The 27,327-nt window shown below is 42.7% G+C and overlaps 2 protein-coding genes across 16 annotated transcripts in view; one reads left to right on the top strand and one right to left on the bottom strand.

Moving 5' to 3' along the window:
• Positions 1 to 15,748: 15,748 nt before the first annotated feature.
• Positions 15,749 to 19,046, top strand: dbx1a (developing brain homeobox 1a). Its single transcript, XM_051379495.1, has 4 exons — positions 15,749 to 16,217; positions 16,326 to 16,427; positions 17,997 to 18,199; positions 18,328 to 19,046. Exons 1-4 carry the CDS (start codon positions 15,869 to 15,871, stop codon positions 18,610 to 18,612), a joined length of 939 nt encoding a protein of 312 aa, XP_051235455.1. The 5' UTR covers positions 15,749 to 15,868; the 3' UTR covers positions 18,613 to 19,046.
• Positions 19,047 to 19,096: 50 nt separating this feature from the next.
• nav2a (neuron navigator 2a) overlaps positions 19,097 to 27,327 on the bottom strand; it is a 213,885-nt gene continuing 205,654 nt past the window's right edge. For all 15 annotated transcript variants that reach the window (XM_051379464.1, XM_051379457.1, XM_051379458.1 and 12 more), the window contains 11 exons: positions 26,754 to 26,946; positions 26,343 to 26,443; positions 26,141 to 26,236; positions 25,666 to 25,843; positions 25,299 to 25,534; positions 24,732 to 24,883; positions 24,439 to 24,510; positions 24,104 to 24,300; positions 23,887 to 24,005; positions 23,005 to 23,205; positions 19,097 to 22,878 (listed from right to left, as the gene is read on the bottom strand). In XM_051379464.1, the coding sequence (XP_051235424.1) occupies positions 22,753 to 22,878; positions 23,005 to 23,205; positions 23,887 to 24,005; positions 24,104 to 24,300; positions 24,439 to 24,510; positions 24,732 to 24,883; positions 25,299 to 25,534; positions 25,666 to 25,843; positions 26,141 to 26,236; positions 26,343 to 26,443; positions 26,754 to 26,946 (1,671 nt within the window). In that variant the 3' untranslated portion in view covers positions 19,097 to 22,752. The remainder of the gene's footprint in view (positions 22,879 to 23,004; positions 23,206 to 23,886; positions 24,006 to 24,103; positions 24,301 to 24,438; positions 24,511 to 24,731; positions 24,884 to 25,298; positions 25,535 to 25,665; positions 25,844 to 26,140; positions 26,237 to 26,342; positions 26,444 to 26,753; positions 26,947 to 27,327) is intronic.

Below are 27,327 nucleotides of genomic sequence, written 5' to 3'. Positions count from 1 at the left end.
GCCCTGGGTGGGTAATGACTGTATTCTCTGCCTTTCTCTTTACGCCCTTCTGGTGCCCTCGTACCCCCCACCTTACCCCAGCAGCCACCAGCCCCATTCCCTCCCCGTACCCTTACAGCCAACCGTGGGTGCCCCCCTGGCCTTCTCTTCTAGTATCATCTACACTAACACACACATCTACACAATGCTGTTGGTCACAGTGTGTGTCTGTGTGGTGCACTTGGCAACAGATGCTGCAGACAGATCAGGCAGAGGGAATCAGAGGACCATATGTTTGGATGAGACATGGTCCCCCTGTCTTTCCCACACAGTGGAGCTCGATTGGAGGTGTCTGTCTGTAGGAAATTAAGACTTTTGGTGTGTTGAGTGTGTAAACTAAATGGGTGCATTTAACGCAAGAAGAGCCAAACATTTTTAGGGTTTTAAGGCCATGTTCAGGCCATCAATAGCACTGCATCAAAAGGCACCACCTCTACAAGTGTGTAATATTTAGGAGGATCTATTGTGCAGAAATTGAATATAATATGCATAACTGTTCAAATTTTTTTTTTGTTTTTTGTTACTGTAGAATGAGCGGCTTCTTCCATGGAGTCTGCCATGTTGAAACGGCATGTTTCTACAGTGGCCTACAGACAACGGGCTAGATAAACCAAACTAGATAGGCCCATCGTAGTTTTTCCTACATGCTTGGAAGGCGAGCTGTGTTCAAATTGGTCTGCAACTTCACTGCTAGATACCATTAAAACCTACATACTGGTTGTTTAGGGTCTGGTTGAACGTAGGCAACTAAAGGTTCTTGGTTAAGATCAGAGAAATATTCTGGTTACAGTGGGGAAAAAAAAAAAAAAGGTCAGTCTCCAACATTTGGATATCCTACATGGCAACCCCCTAACCTGACCTTCATATCTACCTCACTACCTAAAGCACAAATTACATGCTGCATTGGCACTGGATTTAAGTTGAAACCTGAAGAATTGTCCAGTATAAATGTATGAAAAAAGACACAGATACAAATAACAAAGTTCAGTTTGAAGCCTTTTTAATATTATTATTATTATTATTATTATTATTATTATTATGCTCTGGAAAGTTAGGGTTAGCAATATTTCCTTAAATTATAGTTTTTTTTAGCTGCCATAATACTTCTCAAACCTTAACTATACTGGAGTTAACACATGCATATGTGTGATATGGCAAATTAAAAAAAAAACTTTGGAAATAAGATTTTTATGCAGAGCTGTTTTGATTTGAGTCGTATGCTTCCAGTTGGTTGTAATTGTGACTGGGGTTTTTTTTCCCACTGGTCCTACATAGAAAAACCAAGTAAAAAAAACCTGTAAGAGTTGTAACTAGATTCATTTCTTACAGATTCTCTTTCCATTATGGCAAGATTATAATTTGCATAAGTAAGTTCATTTTTGCATTCATCAAAAGCTCTTTCCCCTTTTATTAGCGGCATATTCCTTTCATTTCAACTTTTGATTCGATGAGTTTGAAACAGATTTGCAAAGATCTGCCGTTAACAAATCTGTTATCTCTCCTCATTAGCAAAGAGATGGCGTAGACCGTGGGTTCATCTACGTCACCAGCAAAAGATTATATCAACTGTCCCCATTTAACAATAACTACATGAGTAACTTGATGGCAGATCAAAACAAAACTGGGCTGTTATCAGGTTTGTGTGATCTCTGCAAGCTGGTGTGTATGCTGCCAAAAATTGTTTGATGTAAAAGAAAATCTCTTTTATGCAGAAAAATTTTCAGTTTCAGAAGTGTCACATCTTTTCTCTAGTGGATGAAGTCGCTTTCTCCAAGTCAAATTTTCATGCATATCAACAATTTAGACTGATCAACTGAATTAAGAAGGCTACATTTTATTTCAATGTGTCAGATATATTTACCAGTAGTCAACATTTAAATATAAGTATCGGATCGGTCTCTGTATTAGTAGATACCCAATATTAAAGGACAGATCTTGGGGATCTGGGCTAAAACACTTGGAATTTGACATGCCTAGCTGAAAATATATCAGTAATAGTGATTTGGTCGCATAAAAATGGGAACCCTGGCTGGAAGAGATAGTTGCTTGTTTGTGAAAGTGAAGTTGACGATAAGGCGCTTATTGGCAGGACGGTTGGGGATGCTGGGTGGTGGAGTGGTTGGCAGGAGATAGGAGGGGTAGATGGAGAAGAGAGGAGGAGGAGGAGGAGGAGGAGGAGGAGGAGGCGGCGGCGGCGGTGGTGGTGGTGGTGGGCAGGTCACAGTGGCTCTATTCAGGTCCTAAGACAACACCACACAGAATGATAGACTCCTCAGGATTGTTTGTCCCTCACGGCCCATTCTCCCTCCTGTCTCCGTCAATGGCACCCTTAGCCGCACATGAGAGGCTCTCACAGGTACCAGAGAGTGTGTGTGAGAGAGAGAGAGAGGGAAAGGCAGAGAGTGTGTGTGTGTGTGTGTGTGTGTGTGTGTGTGTGTGTGTGTGTGTGTGTGTGTGTGTGTGTGTGTGTGTGTGTGTGTGTGTGTGTGTGTGTGTGTGTGTGTTTGAAGGGTGGAGCAGGGTGGTGGAGGTGGGGTTGTATTTTAGAGATAAAGCCTCCTAGTCCTATGGTTGATTGCCCCGCTATAGACACTCACTCAGTGGCTCTGAAAGGCTCCCTCAGACACCAGTGAATAAACTCTTACTCTTACGCTTCCATACATCACCCTCCACCTCCTCCTCTGGCAGATCCACCCCCTCCACTCTCTCACTTTGAATTTTCTGGGGATTTGAGCACAACCCCTAAACCCCTGCCCCCCACCCACCCAAAAGTCTCCACACTTCTCCAAAAAAAGTCTTCGCTTTGCTCTCAATCTTTTCATGCTTACAAACGTTCATGACTCACAAAATGGACAGTCAGCATTTCCATATTGACCATTGTAGGCGCATAGCTGCTAGTTGGATATTCATGACGTACTGAAACACCACCAGGGTTCATTTATCTTAACTTTACAGGAAGGAAATCAGTCTCATTAATCTGAAATATTAAATATTTGTGGATAGCGGTGTTGTGTTGACTTCCTCTGTTACTCCTCTTGTATTTGTTACTGGCTCCTCAAACATAACCATAAAACAAGAAGTAATCACATCTGATTTGATCTGAGGTAGTGCACTCCTCAAACCACTCTAAAGTTTGACAGCTGATCATGTTAAGCGGTGGCAGGAAACAAAAGTGCTGCCCTCTGTCAGTCGTCTTCCTTCCTGTCGACACATGAAAGAGAAAGACGCTGAAATGCTGATGTTATCCTGGCAAGCTAACCATTAGCCTGCATCTCTAAAGGCCCTAGTTAGCACTGTTGTGGCTCCTGTCAGCAGTTTCCTGGCTGCAGGAAGAACCCATCTGCCACTTGCATAAGCTGACTAATTAGCTGACTAATTCATCCCGACTGATCAGAGGTAGAAAGTTACTAAATGCATTTACTAAGTTACCGAGTACCGTAGGAGCACAGTTTTGATTTTCCTCCATTTCAGCTGACAATGCTGAACTTTTCTGTGATGGCTTTAGTAGGTAGTTACTTTGCAGATTCATACCACTCAACATGATACAAGCTCATAAAATATTGCTCTTAAAACCCATTTTTAAAATTGTATATTTGTTGAAGTTAGGGGAAACCAATGTTTTCTATTAGTAGGAAACAGGAAGTGAACAGCAATGTCCGCTGTTAAAGTCCGGCCTTATGTTGACCCATCCGTCCACCCCGACCTTGTGGCTTTATAGCAACATCACACTGCTTCCTGCTTTGCTCCCGGCAGGACGTAGCTGCTAGTGGTCTTCATCAGTTGAAAGTAAGCCTATACTGTTTTTGTAGGTTTGCTGAAATGGCTGATGCTGTTGACGGTCTCGCGTTTACTCAACTAGAGGAGGACGTTTCTTCCTTCGACTGATTTAGAGGAGAAAAATTGGAGACATGAGGGGTGTATTTTATCTAAGATGGTGATTTTTATTTTCACTCTGAAAAGAAGCATTTCTTACAATGATCGGATATTTTTCCTGAATACTTTTTTAATTCTGATATTTGTTTACTTTTACTTTGTGAAATTAAATTCCACTTAAATTGGTTAATGGAGAAAATGAAATGAAGAGCAAAAGGAGGATATTTTGAATGCGGCTCAGCTCCCATGCAGTCTCTCCACAGTGTAGAACTGTGCAGTGAAGATGAACACAGAGTCAATGCGTCCTCAAAGACCTGGGCGGTGTGGCTTTCCACACAGCAGTTTGATTGACACTGTCTGTCACAGGCAATGAACTCAACTCTCTCATTCTCTTTTGCCCTCCTGTCACTCCAGGGTTATGTGTGAGGGAAATTTAAAACAAAGTTTTACAGTTATTCATTATTTCTATTTGTTTGACTGTTAATTAGCCTTCCCCTTTCCCAACAATGACAATATACAAACATGCATTTCCATTCTTAAACCCCTGACTTCCCTGTCACTGTCATACATTTACATTTCTAACCTTTCTATGTAAAGCCAAGTGGCTAGAGGAGCTGAATGATGCCTCCTTATGGTGCAGCCCGGTTTAAGCCATTCAAATTCAGCCTCAGTGTGGAGGTGCAGGGCTTTGCATATTCCTCAGTCCTAGGGGACCTTCGCACAGGCAGGCCTACCTTTGTCTGCACCTCAGCCTGTGGACCTCGGGGAGTTCTTTGCTCTGATCAGGCCTCCATTTAAACAAGTAAAACAAAAACAGCATTTAAACCAACCAGGTTCCCTCCACCAGAGATTTATTTGCAAGCTGTTGCCCTTCTGGTCCTGGTCCTATGGTAAATGCTAATTACTCAAGTCTTTACATTATTTCCTAATCTGTACTTTCACAACAACAAAAATCTTCAGGTTTATATACTTTTGTAATTTTTTAAATAAAACTCTGTATGGTGTAATAGGGAATTGATATTGAAGTAAATATATTGTTCAGTTCTGCTTTATTGAGGGCAGACCAACTGATTAGTTGCCTTTTTTTCCTCTCCAACTGTTATTTTCTTTTTAATGATACATTCAGGCACTTCAAAATTGTCTTCAACAATAGATCTAATATAGGCTACCCTCCAGCCCTCTCCCTCACCTCTGTTTCAATCATCTCATACACTTGTGAGGAACTATGGCTAAATTAGTCTGCTTAGAAACGCAGAAGTGCCTTAATTAAAATTTCATCCTTTCTCCAAATCCCCCTCTCCGCTTTATCCTTCTCTTCTCATCCTCTTTCCTCCTCCGCGGCCGCGTCTCATCCAGCAGACAGAAGGGGGACATCGTTGACTTGCACTCCAAGGCCTTCACTTGTTCGCCAGCCTCAATAGAAACTCTCCGTTAGATACAATGACCTTGCAAATTAAAAGAGTGACTGTCCAAATTAAATCAAGCAAGGCAGCCCCATGCAGGCAGCCGGGCTCTCAGTCTGAGCTTAGCCTGCTCTCTGCTCACCACCAGCCCCCCACCCCCCTTCCAGCCCTTCACTCTTTCTCATAAGCAAGAGGTGAGCAGAAAGAGTGAATGAAGGTTTTCTTCACAGACCTCCTTGAGATGCTACTTCTTGCTAATTAACTGGTGCTCTTTGTCATCTCCTCTGTGAGTATGAAGGACCTCGGGGGGGGACTGAATAGAGCTTTCTCAACTGGCAACCCTTGCCAACTGTCTCTTGCTCTCATGCACTTGTCATTCTGCTCTCTTTGTCAGATGTTGCAATAGCGAATGAATTGATAGTGCTTTTATTAATTAGTTTTTGCGCGCCACCAATGCCATTATAGTCGCTAACTTGTGAATTTTGGGAGGAAAAGGGCTGATTGTGATCGCCATTTTTGTGCTTGCTGGTCATTAAAAATAAATGTTCGTATGAAAGATGAGTAAAACATCTACTTCAAAGTGTGTGTGTGTGTGTGTGTGTGTGTGTGTGTGTGTAGTCTCTTTGCATGTGAATACAGCCATGATCCCTGGACTCAGGAGACGGCCTATCATGGTCTGTCATCTCTAATCCTTGAAATATTGTCCCAGTTCAATGAATGGTGTAAAATTGGAACATATGTGTCATTATTCTCTAAATCTTTCATTATACCGTGATCACTTGTCATCTCATCCTAGCCTCCTTTCACAGACAATTCCTCACAAGCTGCAAACATATAACATTGATTACGATTTCTTCAGCAAACACGCAGAAACGTCTGTTTCTCAGATTGCATGAATGATCGCTGCAGATTTACTTCAAGGAAATGCTTGAATAAAACTGTGCCTCTCCCTCTTACAACAAATGGTAACTATAATTTCCCATCCATCTGCTGGGATCTTGGAGATTGTCAGAGATCTGTCCAGGCTGCGCTGGTTGGACACACGTCGTAAAGCTAATAGGGCTGGACTCCCAGACTGTGACACTGAGATTTGCTTCTCCCTTGATCAATTAGTCTCCGCTTGTCCCACTGTATCTGCTTCAGAGAAAAGACTGTAAAGATCCATCAGACCGTAGACACAAGGGCAAGACGATGGGAAAACGTTAAAGGAGAACCATGGCCATGAATAATAGCTGGAATCACACTGTCCCATGACAACTAAAAAGTAAAACAACTGGAACCAAAAACTCTGTCTACATGTGTGGCAGGGGAACAATAGGTTACTCCAAGTTTTTACATCTTCCATATTCCCCAAACAGAAGGCAAGGTTTCAGGGCAGGTTGAGCACCTTCCATCCTTAACCCGGCTCTTATTTTACCAAATGAAAGGATGACGTCTCTTCTCCAAGCTTCACCTCAAGTGATTTTCTGAAGGCAAGTGAAAGTTTCAAATTCCTGCTCTGCGGCTTCTTGTCTTTGGAGTGGGCTCTCTCTCAGGCCATTGTGCTCTCCTTGACCTTAAGTGTCTTATCATTTGGCCCTGCAGAGCAGAGGTCACTCTGCAATAGGTGACCCTTCCCCCTGCCTGCTCCATTCGACTTTTGTACAAGTACAAGAGGTTTCTAGGAACACTCTCCAGCTAAAGATAATACACAAAGTACTCTGAGATAAACCCCAATGCAGCTTTGGAATGGAAGATGAATGAAAAGGTTGAAGAAGATACTGAGGATTCAGAGCAAGATTCAACAGTCATCTATAAAGTTTCTGAATGCTTTTGCTTTTTCATGTGGTTTCTGGTGGACTGGCTTAACCTCACATCCTGGTCATGAGTTCATCATGAAAGACCTGGTGCCTCTTTGTTCACTCAGTTGATAGCTGGGGAAAAAAACATAAAAGTACTCCTGCACCTAACTGTCTCTGATCTGGATAAACTGTGTCATTTCTCGCTCATAAAAAGCTCAACATGGCTGCTAAACCTGCGAGAGAGGAGGCGTAAAGAATAAGAAAGGGGTAAATGGACTGCAGAAGATGGTGAAAGGGATTGGTGAGTGATGGTTTGGAGAACTGACAAGCAGAAGGGGGAGTTAAAGACTTGGTGGAACAGAGGTCACCTCACCTAGGGCCTATTAGCTCCCCTATAATGCAATGATGGGATCAATTACAGGCTGCATTGGAACTGAGAACCAGCACAGGCCAGTGGCTCCAAATGGCTGTATGTGACTTTGAGATGCAAGACTTTGACTGCTCCAGGAATCAGACCTGGGGGGTCTGCTGTGTGGAAAGTCAGTCGGACCACATTACTGCTCTCTGTTTGACCAAAGACCCATACCATCCTGATGGTCATCATGCCTCACAGAGTTTGAACGGGGTAAATGGACCGGCTGATGGTCCGCATCCGGGTTGAAGAGAACTGCAGTGGCTATGTCAGCTTCTGCTGCTGGTAGGCAGCAAACTGCCACCTCACTCTGAGGCCCGCAGATATTTCAAAACGTGGCTGCTATAACTGCTTTAGCTAAGGATGTTAGATTGACCATAGTACTGAACAAACTTTGTATTTGTGGATTATTGCACGACCAGTGTTGTAGATACCAGATATACAGTGCACAAGTATTAGAATAGTTTCATAGCTTCTTGTTCATGTTTGGGTCATGTACTGCAGTACATTGGATTTGAAATGGCTCCAAGCTAGGGCTGCAACTAATTGCTATTTCATTCTCAATTAATCTAGTCATTATTTTTTGGATTCATCGGTTTTAGCCATCACAAACTCCCACAGTATTATGTGACATTTTCAAATAGCTTGTTGTGCCCAACCAACAGTCTGACTGTGTGAAGAACAACAGACACTACAAACTGAATCTTCCCTGATGATTCTCTGCTACGCCTGTACTGCAGCCATCTTCACTTTCTTGTTGTTTTGGGGGCTTTAAATGAAACAGTCGGGTGATTGATTTGAACAGTCCAGCACAGTCCACCACTGACCATTAAAAAAAATTGCCTATGTTTGGGACCAATGTACTGTCACATTATTCTAAAATGTATCTATAAAAAGGTATTAATAGTCCTACACTGGTAATTTGATATAGATGTTAACACCCATAAATTAACACAAAATCAGCAGCCTTTAGCACCAGCTGAGTCTAAGTTCAAACGTAGCCTAGTTATAACATAAATAATTGTGATTTTCGAAAATAAAAGCGCTTGCACTGAGGAGATGAGTTCAAACCTAACTCTAAGAATGATACTTACAAATGGTACAACAGCAGTTTTTCTCTCACACATCATTTGTCATTGCAACACAGTAATCCAGTAGAGACCTCATTAATTGGTGTATTTCATTATCGATCTACAATGTGCTATGATGCCAAGTGGCTCATGTCAGCCAAAATGCTAATAAGCACGTTAACCATTACAATGGAACTAAGGCCACTTGCCTTAGTTATGACTTCACATGCAAACTAGTTAGGTTATGCCTCAAGTAATCATGGTGCAAACAATTTTAGTAGCTAATTGATTTAGGAACTAACTACCAAGCTTTAAGTGTCAATTTTGCACCCTAACTCAGGAGAACATTGATGAGCTACAAGGACATTTTTTGTTGTAATATCTGCACTGTAGGTTCAACATTAAAGTGAATGGAAACAACACAGAATACTGCTTAAAAAAGGAATTCAGTTTGTGGATCAAAAGAGGGATTTGTCTAATGATTCAGGTCAGTTTTGGAGAATATTAATGCATCTACTGTATGATGTGTTACAATGCATTTCAGTCAGGCAGGCCATTCAACAGGAGCCTTGGCTGACAAAAGAACACTGGTTTGAAATACAGCATCAGGAAAGACCCCCATTATCAACTCTCCTTGAAACTTTTCAAATGAAATCCACAGAATCTGAAGGTCAGCAGTGTTTTCCTTGGTCATGCTCATTCATGACAACATAAACACTGAACTTGTGCTCCCCGCTCTGTTTTTTTTTTCCTTCAGTGTAAAAGAAGATAAGTGGAAAAAGCTAAATGTTCTGTCGTTTTGTTGTTGATCTTCGATTAATCATGAGAGGCCAAGTGCAAGAACCGTGTCCAGCCTTGTTTATGCAGGGCTCAGCTAGGACCCTTTTCAAATCACACACACACACACACACACACACACACACACACACACACACACACACACACCCAGTGGCACATGCAAGCACACACACTTGTGCAGCAGGAGCAGCAGCAGCACTGAAAAGATCACTGGTTTCCTCCTGTTATGCAAATGCATCAAAACGCTTGAGTGAGAATTATATATGAATCCAATGAGGCTTTTTCTCTCTTTTAGAAATGCTTAGCCACAAGTACTGAGAGCTCTCAATGGCAAGCGTCCGCTTCACTCCCTGGCCATGCGTATTATTCAGCTTGACGAGACGCAAACTGACATAAGCACCCGGGCTCACTTTCACCCACTGGCAATCCGATTATATGGCCAACACGGCATCAATGCTGCAGGGCCAACAGGCAGTGAAGTCCGTCAAGCATCCCCTCCTCCACCCAAGCCCCTTCTTTCCCCATTCATACCTTCTTCTTCTTCAACTGCTCTACACAGCTACCCCTCCCACACAAACTCACACACACACACACACACACACACACACACACACACACACACACACTTCTTCAGGACTCCAGCCCCAGTAAACAACAAACCTCCAAGCCAGAGTCCTCAAATAGCAAGTTTCAGCCCAAACAAAACTTTCTTGGAAAGATGAAAAAAAGAGAAGTAACACTTTGAATTGCTCCTTGTCTTTCACAGTGCGTGACTAAAACAAGCAGTATTTCCTCACTTTGGTGCACATAACCGAAACAATTCTGCAAACAAGCATTTTATTGCATTTTTCTATCTATTACAAGCTTGTCATTGCCGGCTGTGCAGCTCTGCAGAGGACAAAGACAGTATTAGGCAGCTGCATGTGGTGGCCTTCTGAACCCTGTCTAGTGCCTGTTCATTCCATAATAATCAGATATTAGCGGCTATATCTATATCAAACAAGTGCTGCAGGTCGGCCTGACCAGGAGAGTCACCACTAATGTCACAACGGGACTCCTAAGCTAAACCGGTGTTGACAACCACATAGCCTGGCCTTCTTTTCCATGCTGCGCGGTGACGCTTGGGTCCTCAGACGAGGCACCCGTTGAAGCAGTGGGTGTTTACATGACGCTACCCGAAAAGACTGCCAGGTGCTTGGGGGCGGGGGTTGGAGTGGAGGCTCCTCTTGCAAATCGCCCTGCATCCGTGAAACTAATGTAGAGATGAGATTAAACTCGCAGAGAGATACATTTGCAATTGATTAATGCTGAGCCACTGTGACAAATTGTATATACTTTTGAGGGAGTGTGTGCGAGTCTTTGTGTGTGTGTGTGTGTGTGTGTGTGGACAGATTATTATTAAAATTAGAGTGGTTGGTTAAACGACTACTTACACTCCTGATTCTTGGTATTTTTGAGCCCCAGATGCTTTTGTCACAAACGAGAAATAAAATATTTAGATTTCAGTCAGTTGTAATACTTTCAGGTAGAGTTTAATGAGCCGGTGGAGGATGTTCCACCTGCCTGCCTGGCCATTCTAAAACAAGGATTTAGAGGACTACTGTGCTTCCTCTGCACCCCTCTGTTTTGTCTGGTATTAATGAGCAATTAACTTTGCATACAAGGTCATGGACAATGGTATTGGTTGTCAGATTATGCTAATGCAGTTGGCTGTGGCTGCACTGAAAGAGGACAGGGAATCCCTGTGAATAGAAAGGGTTGTGGCCTTTCTCCAAGATGAGAAAATGATATGCAAACTGTACCAACATGCGCCTTAAGAGGATTAGGACACCACTCGACATCCATACTGACAACTGCTAATAAATGAACAGCAAGAAAGGGGAGGCAAGTGTCCCAGTCTGGACCAGAAAGAGCAATTCTGCTCTGAAACTTTCTGTAGTTGAAAGTGAAAACTTGTGTGTTTATACTTTTTGGACAGTTAATGAAAATGTAAATGTGAAAATCCATGTTCTCAATGACGTGATTAGAGGAGTTGTAAACGTGGGGGGTGAAGATGAGATCAAAATGATGACAAAAGCCCAACTGAAAGAATTCAGTGTGGGGTGGAGCAGATGAAGGAAAAAAAAATAGCCTGGGGAGAAACTAAGAAGTTGAACTCCCATGGCCAAGTGAGGGGGAACAGGTGCAGCCAGAGTTCATACAGAGCGCTTTGTGCACTGATATGGCTCCGGTCCATTTGGGGATGAGGGAGGGGCCCATGTTTAATACAAAGTTAATATCGATTTAATGCTTGTCACTGCTCTTCTGAATCTTGTGGCATTGCTAATTCGCTCAGTGTTGAGTGGGGCTGCGGCGCCTGGGCCAGATGCTGCGAGGGACCTTCAGTGCGACCGGCGAGCTGAGGTGAAGCTGCGGCCAAAACACCCCGAGTGGGAGCCGCTGCTGAGGTGAAGCCCGGTCACAAACTGAAATAGATGTTTGGTTAACTTCACATGGCAGGAGCGAGGATTCACTTGAGCTTCATTTGAAACTCATACGAACTGTGACATTTTCAGGCACGAGAGGCTCAAGTGTGAAACAGTCTGACAAATACAGTGCAATGTGGCATAAGTATTCATAAACTTTACTTAAGTAAAAGCAATACGACAAGAGAAAAAGGAGAGGTCTTATTATAAGTAGAATTAAAGAGCAAGATTAAGTATCAAAAGTAGATGTATTCATTATGCAGAAGAGTTCCTTTCTTATATTATTGCCTTATTTTTAGTTATGTATTATCATACAAGCTGCATTTTAATGTACGAGGTGGAACTAATTTTAACTACTTTATTTACTGTTTTGTATGTAAAACCAAAATGTGAAACGAATTGTCAAATATAAAATATAAGTACTCAAAACAGTACTTTAGTCAATTAGATGCATCTAATTCAACTTTATTTACTTATATGCTTCTCTTTAAGCCACTTTCAATAACAGTAGTCCTTTAATGTTGTAATATATCTGTCCTTCTGTCTACTATTATTGACACATTAAATAATGCCCATGCATTGACTGCTGGGATGTTTTCAAGGCATCCAAAAATGAGAGACTGTTTCCTGGTTGTATTTGGCAAGCAGGTACGTTAACGGGGAAAGGGGCTGGATGTGTTAACTGAAATAAAGCGTTTCAATTACCAAACCCTGATGGAGCTGGATGCAGGCTGAATGGCTGCAGGGCGGAGATGGATTGGACTGGTGACCGGTGTCATATACGAGGCTGCAACCAGTCAGCACAATCTGTTCATCCCCGGTTAAGTGAAAAGATGGGGAGTTCCCCTCTCCTCGGTGCGGCCACGTCACCGATAAATAATGAGGGAATAATAAACAGTTAACCACCTGTCGGACCCGCGGCACAATGGGACGGCCCATACAGAGCCTCTCATGCATGGGTAACATATTTACTCAGCCCCTTTCACTTAACGAAGCAGAAAGAGACCCAAGACAATGGTTAAGTTCATCTATTTGGTAAAGTGGCATGGCCCTGTCGGGAAAAGTAACAGTCCGATAATATTCTATAATAAACATATAGCTGGAGATATATCTAGTTAATGTATGGATATTGTGTATGTATATGTCTACTGGTAATCCCTGTAGGGATATTATATCATAAGTGATTAATATAAGTAATCCTCTCTGTAGATAAGGATGCCATAAGTGGTAAACATAAGTAGGAAATCCCTACGGGGATATTATCCTTCCATAAGCGAACATAAACACAATGGGGTAGTGCGGGTATGAATATTATAGGTGCATAAAAGGCTAAAATAGCCGATCACATTGTGTATTGAAATATGATTATTAATACAAATGAGAGGATACGGCATTAAGTACCACTGTACAAACCACAATACCAGGATAAAGTCACAAAAACGCCTCACTGACAGTAATTTATAGTAATTTGATCATTTCTAATGAACGTATTGGACCTGGAGGGGCTAGAAAATAAAATCCTAAAACCATGTAAACTTTAACATGGGTAGTTGAGTCCCATAGGGTAATTATACTATAGTGATGGGGCTTCAGTGGGCTCTAACGGGGGGCAGGGGGGTGTTGTTGGTGGTAATATTTCAGAGATGTGCTTTTAATGGCTTTAATTCAGCCGCAGCCAGCTGTTTTTACTCGGCCTGGTAAAGGAGCGGGGACGTGGCAAGCTTGCAAAGCTCGTAGAAATTAGTCTCGGTCAGCCAGAGCAGCCTATGCTTCCTGCTAACCATCTGCTTACCGCTCACAAAAGGAGGATTTCGGGCAGCCAAGTAAAGGAATATGGGCTCATAAAAAAGCTTTGAAGGTCTTGTTACTTATTGGAGGTGTAGCTGGGGTGGACGAAGCGCCGTGTTAACGCTTGTTTGTGCGTCCTGCGCTCATAAAGCAGACGCACCTCTGATGCGCGTTGACTCTCTCCAAAGGATCATTTCACGGAGGCGTTCCCTTTTTAATTATCGGATTGTGGCGAGTTTATATTAGACTGATGCTGAAGCACTTATCATTAATTGAACTGATCCCAAATGATGGGAAGTGACTGGCTGGTTTGCTTCAGGCAGAAATGTCACTCAGAATAAAACACACAGAACTGAGCTGCCCGTAAATTCTCTTTAAATTAAGTAAAAGTTTGTTGAGGCAAACTTTCACTGAGATTTTTTTATTTCTGTAGTTCTTTTATTGTCTGATATGAGAACACTAACATTTTCAGAAATACATTGGCCTTCAAAACATAAGAATGTGATAAAAACAATATTACAATCATAATTAATATGATGAATATCAAGAGCAGACTAAAAGTAACTGCACACATACTCACCATAAGTCCTAAATACAGGGGCATTACGGTTAAGTGGAACAAGAGAATGAAAATAAAAAAACATTTGCGCTTTTTTAAAAATAATTAAAACTTAGAAATTAAAATATTAACTCGAGATTTAGGATATATGACAGTAAAAATAATAAATATTAAAATTTTAACTCAAGATTTAGGCTATATGACATTAAAAAAAACAAAAAAACAAAGTCAAATTAAAGATGAATAAAATCACACACTTAACAACCAACATAATGTTTCGTTTCTTTTTTAAATCAAACTCACTCTTTTATTGTATTTCTCGTTTTAATTGGGATTCAAACTGGCAACAATTAGGCGGTTTTTTTTCTCCTTCTTCTTCTTTAGGTCTGTGATGCATTTTCGCCTGATTGCTCTGCTTTAACGGGTTTTCAGAGGCAAAGCTGACAGAACACGACTATCAGGCTCCAAGTCGCTTTAATAAGAGTTTTATATGGGGTCTCAGTGTCCGCTCATATGAATGCGTTTTAAATCAAATCACAGATGCACTTTTATTCAGCCGGTTAAAATAGCAGAACAAAACCGTCTTTAGAAATAAAGCTTTTTTTTATTCCACTGGGCTTTTTTTTTGTTTTTTTTGAAGCCGAGAGAGGGAAGGAGAGAAAGGCCGAGGGGCGCCTCCTCCGCAGCTGAGGGTGACAGTTAGTTCATGGTTAACAGGATCATGAGCGCACGGCTCAGGCCGCACACTTCTCCTGTGCGCACTGAGCTGCGGCTCTGCGCTCTGAATGAAGCCTGTGTAAAAAGAGTGATATTTAACACATCTGTTAAAGCGTTTTGATAGCAGAAATCCGTTTAAGACATTATTCCATGACGAGGGCCAGATTGGGTGTTGAGAATCCTATGAAACCCTAAAACTGATTTACATTTGAGATGCTGCGCAGCGTCGGCAACTAATGTAGATTGAACAATAAATATAGATAATATATGAGTTGTTCTGTTGGGTCATGTCAGTTTTATTTATATAGCCCAATATTATAAATGTGCTTCAAGGTGTTTTGATATTACTAAATGGTTTAAAGTTTTATCTGTTTATTTTTTTATTTAATTTTTTTTTTTTGCTTGTAAATAGAATAAAAGAATAATTTAGCATTTTAACGAGTATATTTTTATATCCTGAATAACATAAAGACACTGAATAGAAAAGAATAAGGTATCTTTTTTTTTTTTAAAAAGAGGCCTACTCGTTAAAAGTCCCCATAATGACTGAATCTGTAAAGATTGCTCTTTAATTAGGCCGCTTGCCTCTGCCAAACAAAACAAATTGAAAGGAAAGTGGTCAACATGCAAAATTGATGACTGAGCCTCTTTTGTGGTGGGGACATTGTGTGTTGCTTGCTTATGAAGTCTAATGCAATCATAAATTGCGTCCTCTGGCCAATCAGCGGCCCGGGGGATGCGGCATGAAAGCGACCCATGTGGAGAACTTTGTTGAGCCCCATTGTTGAGGCTGTCAGCTCTGAGCGGAGGGCCGGGGTGGGGGGGACAGGCCGCTATAAAACTCCTCTCCCCAGAGTGAGGAAACCAGAGGAGTTAGCAGCCATTCACTCGACTGATTCCCTCCCAGCTACCACAAGGAGTATCTCAGTTCTCACACACTTGCTGTTTTTGTAAGCCGGGACCATGATGATCCCAAGTGTCATCGCGCCTCCAGCCTTCTACCCGGGACTGTACCGGCCCGCTGCTCTGCCGCTGCACCAGACCCTGCCGTCCGTCTTCCCGACCCACTCCAGCTTTCTAGTGGAGGACCTGCTGCGGATAAGCCGCCCCACCGCCTTCATTAACCGGAGTGTAGGCGCCTCCCTGCCCACAGCCACCACCACCCTGTCCTTCAGCGGCGCGGAGCGCGCCTTGGCCACGACCACGATGACGCGCGAATCATGCTCACCGAAAACGTCCCTGCCGAGCAGCAAGGACCCAACTTTTCTCAAGTTTGGAGTGAGCGCCATCCTCGCACCTTCACCAAAGACCGGTGAGTACACAGACTCCGCCGTGTTTCTGCCTTCAGTCTCAGTTTATGTGTTTTTAGATGGTTTTTTTTATTCAGGGATGATTTTTAACATCTGTGATTCCTCCACAGCTTCCTTACCACCTACAATCCACAGCCTGCACTCCAAGAGCTTCCCCATCCCCTGCTTTGACGGAACTTTTCACCCCATATTCAGGACGCCTTATTTACCAGGTAGGCGCAACTTTTACGCACTTCCCCTCTATAGCTTCATCTCTCTCCAGCCTTTACAATTCTGTCTCAAACTAATTACATTTAAATGTAAAACACTTTCACCGCCTGTCATAGATTGTTTGTTTTTTTTTTTACCAGAAAAGAAGAAATCACTGTCTTATTAATGGGGAGCTCTGGCCCCTGCCCGGACCCACCCACCCACCCCCTAATTAACCAATTATCCCAAATCGTCACGCTCTAAATTTGAGGCGGGGTGGCGAGTTATAGTCCCCCCTGCTTCCCATTGGGGGGCGTTTTGGCATTTCCCCGGCCCCGCGTTTTCCCACAGCGCCCGGGGGGCCACCGGGCCGCTGTGGTTGGCAACAAAGCCTTCAGCACCGTGACCAATTTGGTCAGCTCCCACCGGGCGAACCACCCACACACCCCGGAGAGTGACTTTTACCAGGGGGGGCAAAGGCGTGAACCAGTCATGCACTAATTTCCCTATTAGGCGCTATTGAGAGTTTTCAATATTCTCACAAGACCACATAGCGCGTCGTTGTTCTTGTTGCTGCTGCGGCCACAGGGCAGCTACAGTCAGGAAGTCCAGTGCGCGGAGAGGAGACGAGTACTGCGCGGCAGGATTTTAATGTAACGCGTTTTTTTTTTAAATACCAACCGCATCCAAAACGTCCCAGCTGTGGAAGGGTTTTCCTCTGCATGCTGCACGGCCCATAGGATAGGTTACCACTGACCTCCAATCCTCACTCGTCTCTGTGCCCTAAACGTTCCTCTATTCTCCAAGCGGGCCAATCAACGAGTTGAGATAAAGAATAATCTCTTAGAAAAGTCTATAAAGTCGCTAGTCCGTGCTTTTCATTCAGCCAAATCATAATGGAGATGGAGTCTTTTCATGGGCTCAGCTGAATGCCTCAACAAAACAACTCCAGCGTCCTGAATAGCTTTTCGTGTTCATTTAATGAAAATGATTTGAAGGCACGAAAAAAAAAAAAAAAAATTCCCCCTCCACTCTTCACCCCCCACCCCCCACCCCCACCGGGCATCAGTATTCTGGTATGCAGTTGTGTTTAGTTTGAAAGTGTAAATCTCCTTTTGTTGCGATAATATATGGCCTTCGCCGCCTGTCCAGAGTCTTTTCTGCGTTAGTTCATTACTACACAATTACCGTTCACGGTTTATTAACTCCTCTATCCGCCCTCACAGGGTTCCTTAAAGGATATGCTACCTCTTTACCATACCAATGCGGTTGGGGACCGGCCAATGTGCTAATTAGTCACCTCGTGCCATTTCACTCAAAACGGAGACGTATTGCACAGTTCCAAGGGGGGAAACTTCCAATACTGACCGGTTGAAAAGTAAAGAGAAATCATTACATGCATATAGAGCCTCTCTGAAGTCAGACTGGTTTTAAGTTTAGATTTATAACAATAAGATTTCCCATCTGTCGAGGCTCCAGGGTCCTTTGAAGGACAATTTCTTCTCTGCAAACAGATTTTTTTTTTTTCCAGAGATGTGCCAAAGAAAACAAAACTAACAGGTTTCAATTTCTCTTCTGTGTTTGTATTATAGCATCTTCATCCGTTGTTCCCATCCCCGGGACTTTTTCGTGGCCACTGGCCGCTAGAGGGAAACCCCGGAGAGGGATGCTGAGGAGGGCGGTGTTCTCCGATGTGCAACGCAAGGCCTTGGAAAAGATGTTCCAGAAACAGAAATACATCAGCAAGCCCGACAGGAAGAAGCTGGCCTCTAAACTGGGCCTGAAAGACTCACAGGTAAAACTTCTTAAGTGCTCACAGGTGCTTAAAATGTTCGACACGTTGTGCGTAATTTGCGCGTAAAGACGCATTTCAGTGCACCTGACGCAGAACTTTTTAACTCACCATTCTCTCCTCGTCTACAGGTGAAAATCTGGTTCCAGAACCGGCGGATGAAGTGGAGGAACTCTAAGGAACGAGAGCTGCTGTCGTCCGGTGGCTGCCGCGAACAGACGCTTCCCACCAAAGCCAACCCGCATCCGGACCTCAGCGACGTGGGCAAGAAGTCTTCAGCCGATGAGGAAGAGGATGAGGAAGAGTTCGGGAGAGAGAGAATGAGGGCGGCTGGGTCCAGCATCTCCTCTCCATCTCTTTCCAGTAAGCACTCGGACTTCTCAGAGTCAGACGAAGAAGAAATAACAGTATCTTAATTTATTTTTTAAAAAAAAAGCAAATATAGAGATATAACCCGTGTTTTGTTTTCATATGAGACTGTAACCGGATGTGTAAGAAGCTGCCGCCCTGAAACAAGACCCCATAACCGTCGATGTTCAAGTTTCACTCAAGTTTGTTGCTTCATCAGCGCATGCGCACTGTACAGGATCTGCTTCTGAGACACAATTTGCTGTTTTGCACAGCTTTGTTCAATTGTACAGTATTTTGTACAATTTTGTATGGAAATTTTATGCCAAGAATATTGAGTTACTTTTACCTTGAATAGAGTTGTTTATTGAAAAATGTAGCTATTTCGTTAATAATTTATATGAATTTGTTTAATAAGTATGTTGTATTATGTGTTGTATATATGTTTATGTCACACTTTTTGTACAAATACCAAATAAAATTGTAAACAATTCCAAGTCAACTGTGTGTGTGTGAGTGTGTGTTTTTTTAAAAAAGAACCATTTGACAAAATTCAATCATAAATAATCATTAATTTTTATTGAATCACAATAACTTAAGACTAGTACAGTGATAGATTTAATTCTCCGAGCCCTGGACAGACCAGTGACAAACAGCACCAATCTGCTCTGATGTAAAGAGACTGTACACAAAATACTCCTTTTCAAGTACTGTTACAAATCAGCTAGAAAAAGTCATCAAAATGCTGCAAGATAATCAACTATTTACAAAGTTATGTTACATATAAAAAATGTACATAGCAAAGAAGGCTAAACATTCATTGAGTTTGTGAGTAATAAACTGACCGACTGGTCAAATGCTTCAACAACATCCACACCTCTCAGAGCCGGCTTTACACAAGACAGAGAATCAGTCTCTTTGTGCTTACAAGGACCGTAGCGGGAAAGCCTCTATATAAAATACACATACACACATATGGACAAAGACCATGGGCAACAAATCCTAAAAGTCTTCACAAATCGGGTTCCATGCTGTACGTCTCGGCAGTGCTGAAAACCGCTCGGGGATGTGGGGAATGGTGGGGAATGGTGGGGAATGGGGGGGAAGGGGGGGGCGGGAGACAAACGCACATTCAGCTTTTGGCTTCCATTTGGAGATCAGAATGAATGTTGCATAGGATTGGTGATAAAAACACTAAAAGCGATGCATGACCCCGGCTTTAAGCGTCAGCCTGCCCTTCCCAGAAGGCAGGTTTAAAAACAAAGAAAAAGTACAATGTTCTTTATTTTTTTTTTAAGCCACAGAAATGATGTCAAACCGTTTTACATTATCGTTCAACCACAAGTACCGTTATACCTTTTAACCTCATTAATTATAACACTATCAACAAAGCAGCATATACACTAGTTTTCACTTAATTAGTTCATCATGTTTGTCATGACAGTTCTGTTCATCACAAATCACATAATCAAAACAGACTATGAGCATGGCGAAAGCACAGTTAAAGGATGAGGATGAGGTATAAAATCAACACATCTTCCTAAACTTCCTTCACCCAATCAACCTGCAAAAACTTCTGATTTCGAGCACCAAAACACATCTATATATATATTTTTTTCTTTCTTGCCAGTGGTCCAAATATTTACACCAGCTTCACAGCACTGGGTCATACATGCATACACCTTAATTTGAAACCCAGAGTACTGCTTCTCATTCACATCTCAATTCCACGGCAATTGGTGTTTGATATGATGAGAGGTCGACGCCGCTCTTCGAGGAGAGGGTCGACTTTGGAGCCCTGTTAAGTTTACAGCCATTTAGACAAATAAAGAATCAGCTAATGCACATAGTCTGTTAGAAAAGAGTAAGGCATTGTTTGTTAGAACTCGGTCCAGCACCAAAAGAGATTTGTGCTACAACAGCCTGTTTGGGCCAATGTGCATGGAGCATTCAAAGGATGATTAAGCGGTCAAAGACAGAACTTAGAACTTGGTAGAGGCGTTTTTTTGTGAAATGACACTGAACACAGATAGGAAATGACATTATCTCAAACACGGTAAAAGTTAAAAGCATAAATCTAGCCATGGTGAATGTTAATTTCCCAGTTAGTGCCCATTCCTCCTGAAAGTCTTAAAGGGATTTTGTAATTAGATTTTGCCTTGCTTTGTAAAATTGGCTACAAATGTTTGCTGGATAAGAAAAGATTTTTATTTTCAGGAGATCTGACAGGTGTTTGTGTTTCCAATTGTGTGTTTGGCCAATAAAACTTATGCATTTATCACTTTATTCTGCTCCATTTCAAAGGAACCCCTCTCTACTAGAACAACAGCTCAGCTATGTGGGAGGATGTAACCACTGCGGATGTTGATGAAGTGCCATATGAGGTGTCAACTCCAAAACAAAGTTTGAGCAAGGATTGTGGTGAGAATCTTTGGTTAAATTGACCAAGCTTGTCTCCTTCGTTTCCACACACATTTTTCTGGTGCTGAAGCAATGGTGCTACAGTGTTTGCCAACTTCCTTGTCCTCATCTTTACACTAATGTTAAAGGTTTTGAATAACCTGCTGCAAAAGCTTGATTTGGTACAGTCAGACGGCTCAGAGGATGACTGTATGTTTTTGAATTGTCTTTTATGCTTTGCAGTTGTAGAACATCCTCTTTACAGATAGATGTTATTTTGTATGAAGAGTTTGAAAACAAACAGCGTCTTGCTTTTGTTTAAAACTTTTATAATATCAGCTTACTACTTACTGACTGAAAAATCACAATTTTAACTTACTGAATGGATCTATAGATTAGACTACAGAAGGCCCAAAGAAAAACAGGTTACTAAAATATTTAGAGCCCAGTTGCGAGCACCTATTGCAACATACTTTATTAAACAACGTTTCAATGGCAGGTGCATCTTTATCAGTCTAAGACAATATTTGTCCTGATACGACATTGCCCTACTCTGAGAGCGGAGAACAGGCCTCGTTCCTTGTGAGTCGGCTGAAGCGCGCTAAACCTCCTCCTTTATCCAACTGCAAGCACCATTGTCGCTTGTTAATGATCTAGGGTCACTTACGCTTTCCTGGACGAGAAAACAAATTCAAAATCAAAGGGTATTCTTCCCTGGTCATGCAAGGCTGTGGGTCAATTAAGTTGAATTTTTGAACATTTAATTTTTATTTTTTAGGGCCAAGAGTATTTCAAATGTAAACAATAGATTTGGTGTCTGAATTATACTGTTGTTATCTATGTTAAAACAGCCATTACAGATGATTCCAAACTTTTGAACAGTAGTGTATATCATATATAAACACTCACAGTTCTCATCCTTTTTGTCCACTGAAGGTTTTTAATGAAGTTAACTTTTTGCATTTAACTCAAAAACATTCAAATGTAGATGGTAGGAACTACTTTATATTAGTGCTCCCTTAATTACTTTTTGTGGACACACATTGACTGTTCTTTCACTATTTCTTTTCAACTCAGAAATTTGGCTTTGATATAGTTTAAGTGAAATAAAACAGTGTTTGAGGGGACATTTAACAATCTTTGAGGAGTTTTTGGAAGTGTGTGTGGGCATCCTGTAGGACTTAACATTCACTTTGGCTCGATTTACCCTCCAGCAATCCCACATGCAACTCCAGCCGTAGACGAGCAGGAGGAGGAAGCGGCTGGCTGTTCATCCATCCAACCAGCATCTGTGTTCTCAGCAGCTGGTAGCTCAGGCTCACTGATGCTCCAGAGACAAGGGCCTGTAGCACCATCTGCAGGCAGTTCAGATGCACTGCAGCTGGGCAGGACCAGGAGCGTCTCAGCCTGATGAGCTGGAGCTGATGCTGTGGAGGACTCCTGGCTGGTATTTAAGTACGCTGATGGCTGGTGATGATGGTAATGATGACGCCTCAGCATCAGTGACAGGCTGCGTGCTTTTATTCTGTCTGTCTGAAGTAGATGTCAGGCTCCTGACAGAGGAGCCACGGGCCACAGCGGTGAAAAAAAACAAACAAAAAACAGCGCAGTGCAGTAGAAACTTGTTGCCCGTTTTTTGAAATGCAATTTGAACCTTTTTTCTTTTTAAATATTTGGGTTACCTGCACCCAAATTAAGGTGGCTGGATTTTGTGACATTATCCTCACAACAAGAAGTTCTCACAGTGAGAACAGTTCTTATAAAAAGTTCCTCCTGAAAACTGATCCCTGTGTTGCCTTTTGGCGACATCACAAGGTCGACTCCAGAGACGAGTCCAGGATGTCATCTTGGTGGCTGTTGCTGTTGGAGTCGCTGTCATAGCTCTGCGGACTCGATGACGTCGCCGCCTCCTTCAGACGCATCAGCATGTTCATCTGTTGGCAGAAACATCATTTCATTCAAAAACAGACTTAATTTTAACGTTGTAAGAGATACTATATAATTGTTTAAATGCTCAGTAACGGATACAGATCCTGTTCTTTGTGTGTGTTTTTGCTCACCAGTGGGTCTGCGTCACTGTCGCTCTGTGGCGGCTCTTTCCTGACTCCTTCTCTCGGGGCAGAGTAGCCATCGAACCCAACATCCTCCGGGCGGAGCTGCAGCAGCGGGGGCCATTCAGCAGGAGTGGGCGTGGCAGACCATGGGTAAGTGTCAATCACCCAGGCAGCTGGGTCCTCCCACGCAGCTCTGCGGCCATACAGCTATAGAGAGACACAGAGTGCAACAGTCAAACACACTTGCAACCATCTGAATACAGCTCAGCCCTCCTGTTCTGCAGGAGAAACTACAGTGGCTGCGAAAAACATGAAAGGCTCGTTCGGTTTGTCCGTTCTGGGCTACTGTAGAAACGGCTGATTCTAATGTAACGAACACACAAAGGAAAACATAGTTTCCATTTCAGCATCAATACACTGTGGTTTCTGTTCTAAGTATATTCCTCTACTAAACTCTGCCTTTCAGGCTCTCCTTCACACCCACTCTGAGGTTGCATTCTGGTAATTAGCCGCTGCCTAATTAAATCAGATACTAATTACATGCAGATTGAGAGTACAAATTGAATCCATTTCACTGTCATGAACATAACCCTGGTCCTCTGAGAGGGCAAATCTGAACAATTCTATCATTACCCTCATTACACACTTGTACTGCATTCAGCTGGATCCCTCAAATATCCCGTCAAATTTTTAAATTTCTCTTTATTATAATGTTTTATTGTTACAGATAAAAATGTCAAAATCCAAGACCTGGACCACCACCCAAAATCTATCTGTTGTTCTTTGACCAGAGCCCAACTAGTCTGATATTCCTTTTTAATTTAATACAAATAAAACATTTTTGAGATTTCACACAAAAAAAACTGTGCGCTCAGGTATGTGTGTTACCTGTAGTCCCTCCCGTACAGCCTCCAGCATGTAAGGGATGATGGAGTAGTTCCATAGGTCAGTGAACCAAACCCGGGATCCCTCCACGTCCATGGGACAGGACAAGAAGAGACGAGGTCCTAAACGCCACAGAGCAGAAAAGGTAAGGCACTGACTGTTTCTACACATTGACATTTTATTAAAAGGATCTTTCTTTAATTGTGCATCGTCCTCTCACCGATGGTGACGTCGGAAGAGCTGTGTGTCTCCAGGAAGCGGTTGAGGTGGTGCCAAACCCGCGGGATCCAGTCGATGATCTTCACCAGCTCCATGTTGCGTGTCCGGCTGCCGATCTCCGTCTCGATCAGCTTCCTCCTCAGGTAGCGACCGAGGAAGCCTTTCACCGGCTCCATGTGGTTGGCGCACAGCACCCACCTGATCAGGGAACATACAGGTACATTAGGACTTGTCATACAAAGATTTTAAACAAAGAGATTAAATGTATTGTAAGAGCTTGTAATATTTTAACATCAAGCTGCAAGGAGAGGATGGAGGATATGAGCAACAGTTTACCTGAAGTTGTGGTGAAGCTGCAGGTTGGGGGCAGATGACGTTGCTTGGCTCATGGTGCCGATAATGTAGGGGCTAAAGGAATTACAGAATGATTATTTTTTCTCATCAGGTAATATTAGGCCATTAAGTCACACCACACTCAATAAGTCAGAGGTTGAGAGCGTTTTACTCTGCTTTGCGTTGTGTCGAACAGCTCCTGTAAACCGTTCTAACAGAGCTGAAAGTGAACTGAAACAGATATTTTGTTGTTGTTTAGTATGATTGTGCAGGTGTGTGTGTTTCTGTGAACTGACCAGTGCTGGTAGTTGCAGTTGAAGACACCGTTGAAGATCTCTCCCAGGGAGCTGATGTGGTGCAGGTTGTCCAAAATGACCACCAGAGGGCTGTCGGCCCCCGGGACACCGCTGCACTGCTCGGCCAGGCCTGACAGGTACTGACGCAACTCCTTCAGAGAAAAGTTGAAATCATGTAACCATTAATACTTGTTTGGGTTTTATACACAAAAACCTCTCTGACCTACATACACCAGAATATTTAAATTACTTTTGACTTTTAACATCTTACCAAAGTATCTGTACAGCCTTTAATGTAATAAACAGTTATTGAAAATGAGTTTTGTTTACAGTTCTTATGGCTATTGTTTGAAGGATGAAACCTGAATTTGTGATTCATCAGAAACAGAATTCAGTTTATTCAAGAGTTTATTTTGATGTCATGTTTCAATACTAGAGAGCAGAAAAAGACCAAAGTCTGTTGGCTGTTTTGTGACCCATGTAAGAGAAATTCACATTCATCCCTTTGTGCAGAGTAGGTTTAACAACCACTAAAGCGTATACACAATCTGCATGTGTCTTATTTACCTTGCTGGACTTGTGGTCTACGTTAAAAGTGACGACGGCGTGCGGGGTCAGGGGCCGGCCCTCCAGCAGCAGCAGGTGCCGAGATAGCTGATTGGCCAGGTAGGTCTTGCCTGTACCGCTGGGGCCCGACAAAATGACGCGTCTGTGCTCCTTCAGCAGGGAGACGTAGCGCTGCAGCATCGGCTTCGGGATCAGAGTGTCGAAGACCAGTGAGTCCACGTTCTCACTGCTCACACCTGGACACACACACATTCACATCAGGATATTTATTCCCACTGAGTAATAGACTGTATAAACTTGATTGAAACTGGTTTTAAACTGTAACAATGGTGACTGGCAGACCCGAATCATTTGATGGCGTTGGTACCTTTGAGCTGGATGTTGATGGTGTTGCTGTCTCCCACCAGGTAACCGCAGGGCAGTAGTTCAGGTGTGAGGGCAGCCCTGAGGCTGCTGGGCCGGTGGATTTCGCCGATTTTGTATCCCTCCACGCTTTCTGAGCTCAGGCCCAGCTGGTTCACCGGGTCCACATGGGTGATGTATTCCTGTCACACACAAAGTCTCAGCATTTAAAGTAATGTTTAAGTTTCTAAGAAGGATAGCAGCTTTTTTGTTTGTTGTTTGTTTTTGCTCAATAGAAGCACATTTGAGTGTGAGATTAAAATGTGTGCATATTGTTTGTTATAGTAGGAAACCTAACTGCCAAGACTCAGACATTTTCAGAAACCTTAATACTTTTAGTTACCTTTCAAAGACTTTCAAACTGTCTTAAAACAACATTAATCCTGAGGTGTTTCTAACACTGTCTTTTTATCGGACTCTGTATCGCAGTTACTGTATACCTTGAAAAGGCGTCGGACCACTCCGTCCAGGACGTCCCACTTGGTTTTACCACTCACGCCGATGCAACCAATCAGAAAATGACGAGGCCGGCCCTCCTGCAATGGAAAAACACGACTGCGTTTGGAAAAGCTTATCGGCGCCATAACAATCTGAGCTGACATAAAGGTTCAGTTTGAGTTGTATTTTTCAAACAGGTCTCACCTCTCCCCACTTGCTGACCTCGTCCAGGCTGACGACCATTTTCACATGTCTCCCCTCCTTCCTCATCCCTCCCTCTCCGCCGGTGTCATCCAACAGCATGTCTGATGGGAAAACAGAGCAAAGTATTTCCATTGTTTCCCTTAAGAATCAAGTCACTGCATATAAATTCACTGTCTGACACATATGTCATCTGTGAGCTGTTGGAGGAAATTATTCCCTTTCTGTCCACACTGATCTCATATAGTCTTGAGACAGAAATGTGTACTAGTGAAAGAACTGTAATCCCTGCATTAAACAACTAACTCATATAGAAAGAACATTTAATTTTAAAAAGCAATCAGTTTATACTGTCAGACTATTCAGTATCTCATTAAAATCTTCCAGAAACTGTGCCAGTCTGCTCTGTCTTACCCAGGCTGGTGGACTCGCTGGTGGTGAGGTTGAGACTGTGCTGGGAGAGCCCTGGCCCGGTACCCGGGGCCTGGTTGTGTGTGTGCGTGTGAGGGGGAGGAGAGGACGAGATGGAGGCCTGGGAGCCTGTCCTGCTGCCCTGATTCTCCACCTTCAGACGGTCATTCTCCACCTTCAGTTTCTCGATTTCCAGCTGCAGACACACACAAATGAAGTTAGCAAACAAAGAACAGCTGAAAGATTCATTCTTATTCATTCTGACTTTAGCTCCCCCTTCAGGCCAACTAATGTGTTTGAATTTAACTGCTTCATGGCTCCTTTCAAATTACTGCACAGTCTGACCAGAAGTATGTCATGTTGTTGTGGAGTTAAAACTTGTTCACAATTAATAAAATCACCCTAATCAGACCGATTAGTGGAATGTTTTGAAAGCTAGTACGACAACTAATACTAACACTACTACCAGAGTTTAGTTAGGAAAGTAGATCACAGAGAACAAAAACATCTGCACATCTGGCCAGCACCAGTCACAGCTGGTGGTTATCACACTGTCAAAACCAGCGTCACTGATTGG

This window comes from Dicentrarchus labrax, unplaced genomic scaffold (assembly GCF_905237075.1).
Source record: "Dicentrarchus labrax unplaced genomic scaffold, dlabrax2021, whole genome shotgun sequence".
Classification (NCBI taxonomy): domain Eukaryota; kingdom Metazoa; phylum Chordata; class Actinopteri; family Moronidae; genus Dicentrarchus; species Dicentrarchus labrax.
This window is presented reverse-complemented; position numbering and strand designations above follow the sequence as displayed.

Bases quoted from the DNA above. Each gene is read 5' to 3' on its own strand.
- dbx1a (XM_051379495.1), top strand. From the start codon at position 15,869: ATGATGATCCCAAGTGTCATCGCGCCTCCAGCCTTCTACCCGGGACTG. The intron at 16,218-16,325 runs GTGAGTACACAG...ATTCCTCCACAG, and splicing joins CGCACCTTCACCAAAGACCG to CTTCCTTACCACCTACAATC. The intron at 18,200-18,327 runs GTAAAACTTCTT...CCTCGTCTACAG, and splicing joins TGGGCCTGAAAGACTCACAG to GTGAAAATCTGGTTCCAGAA.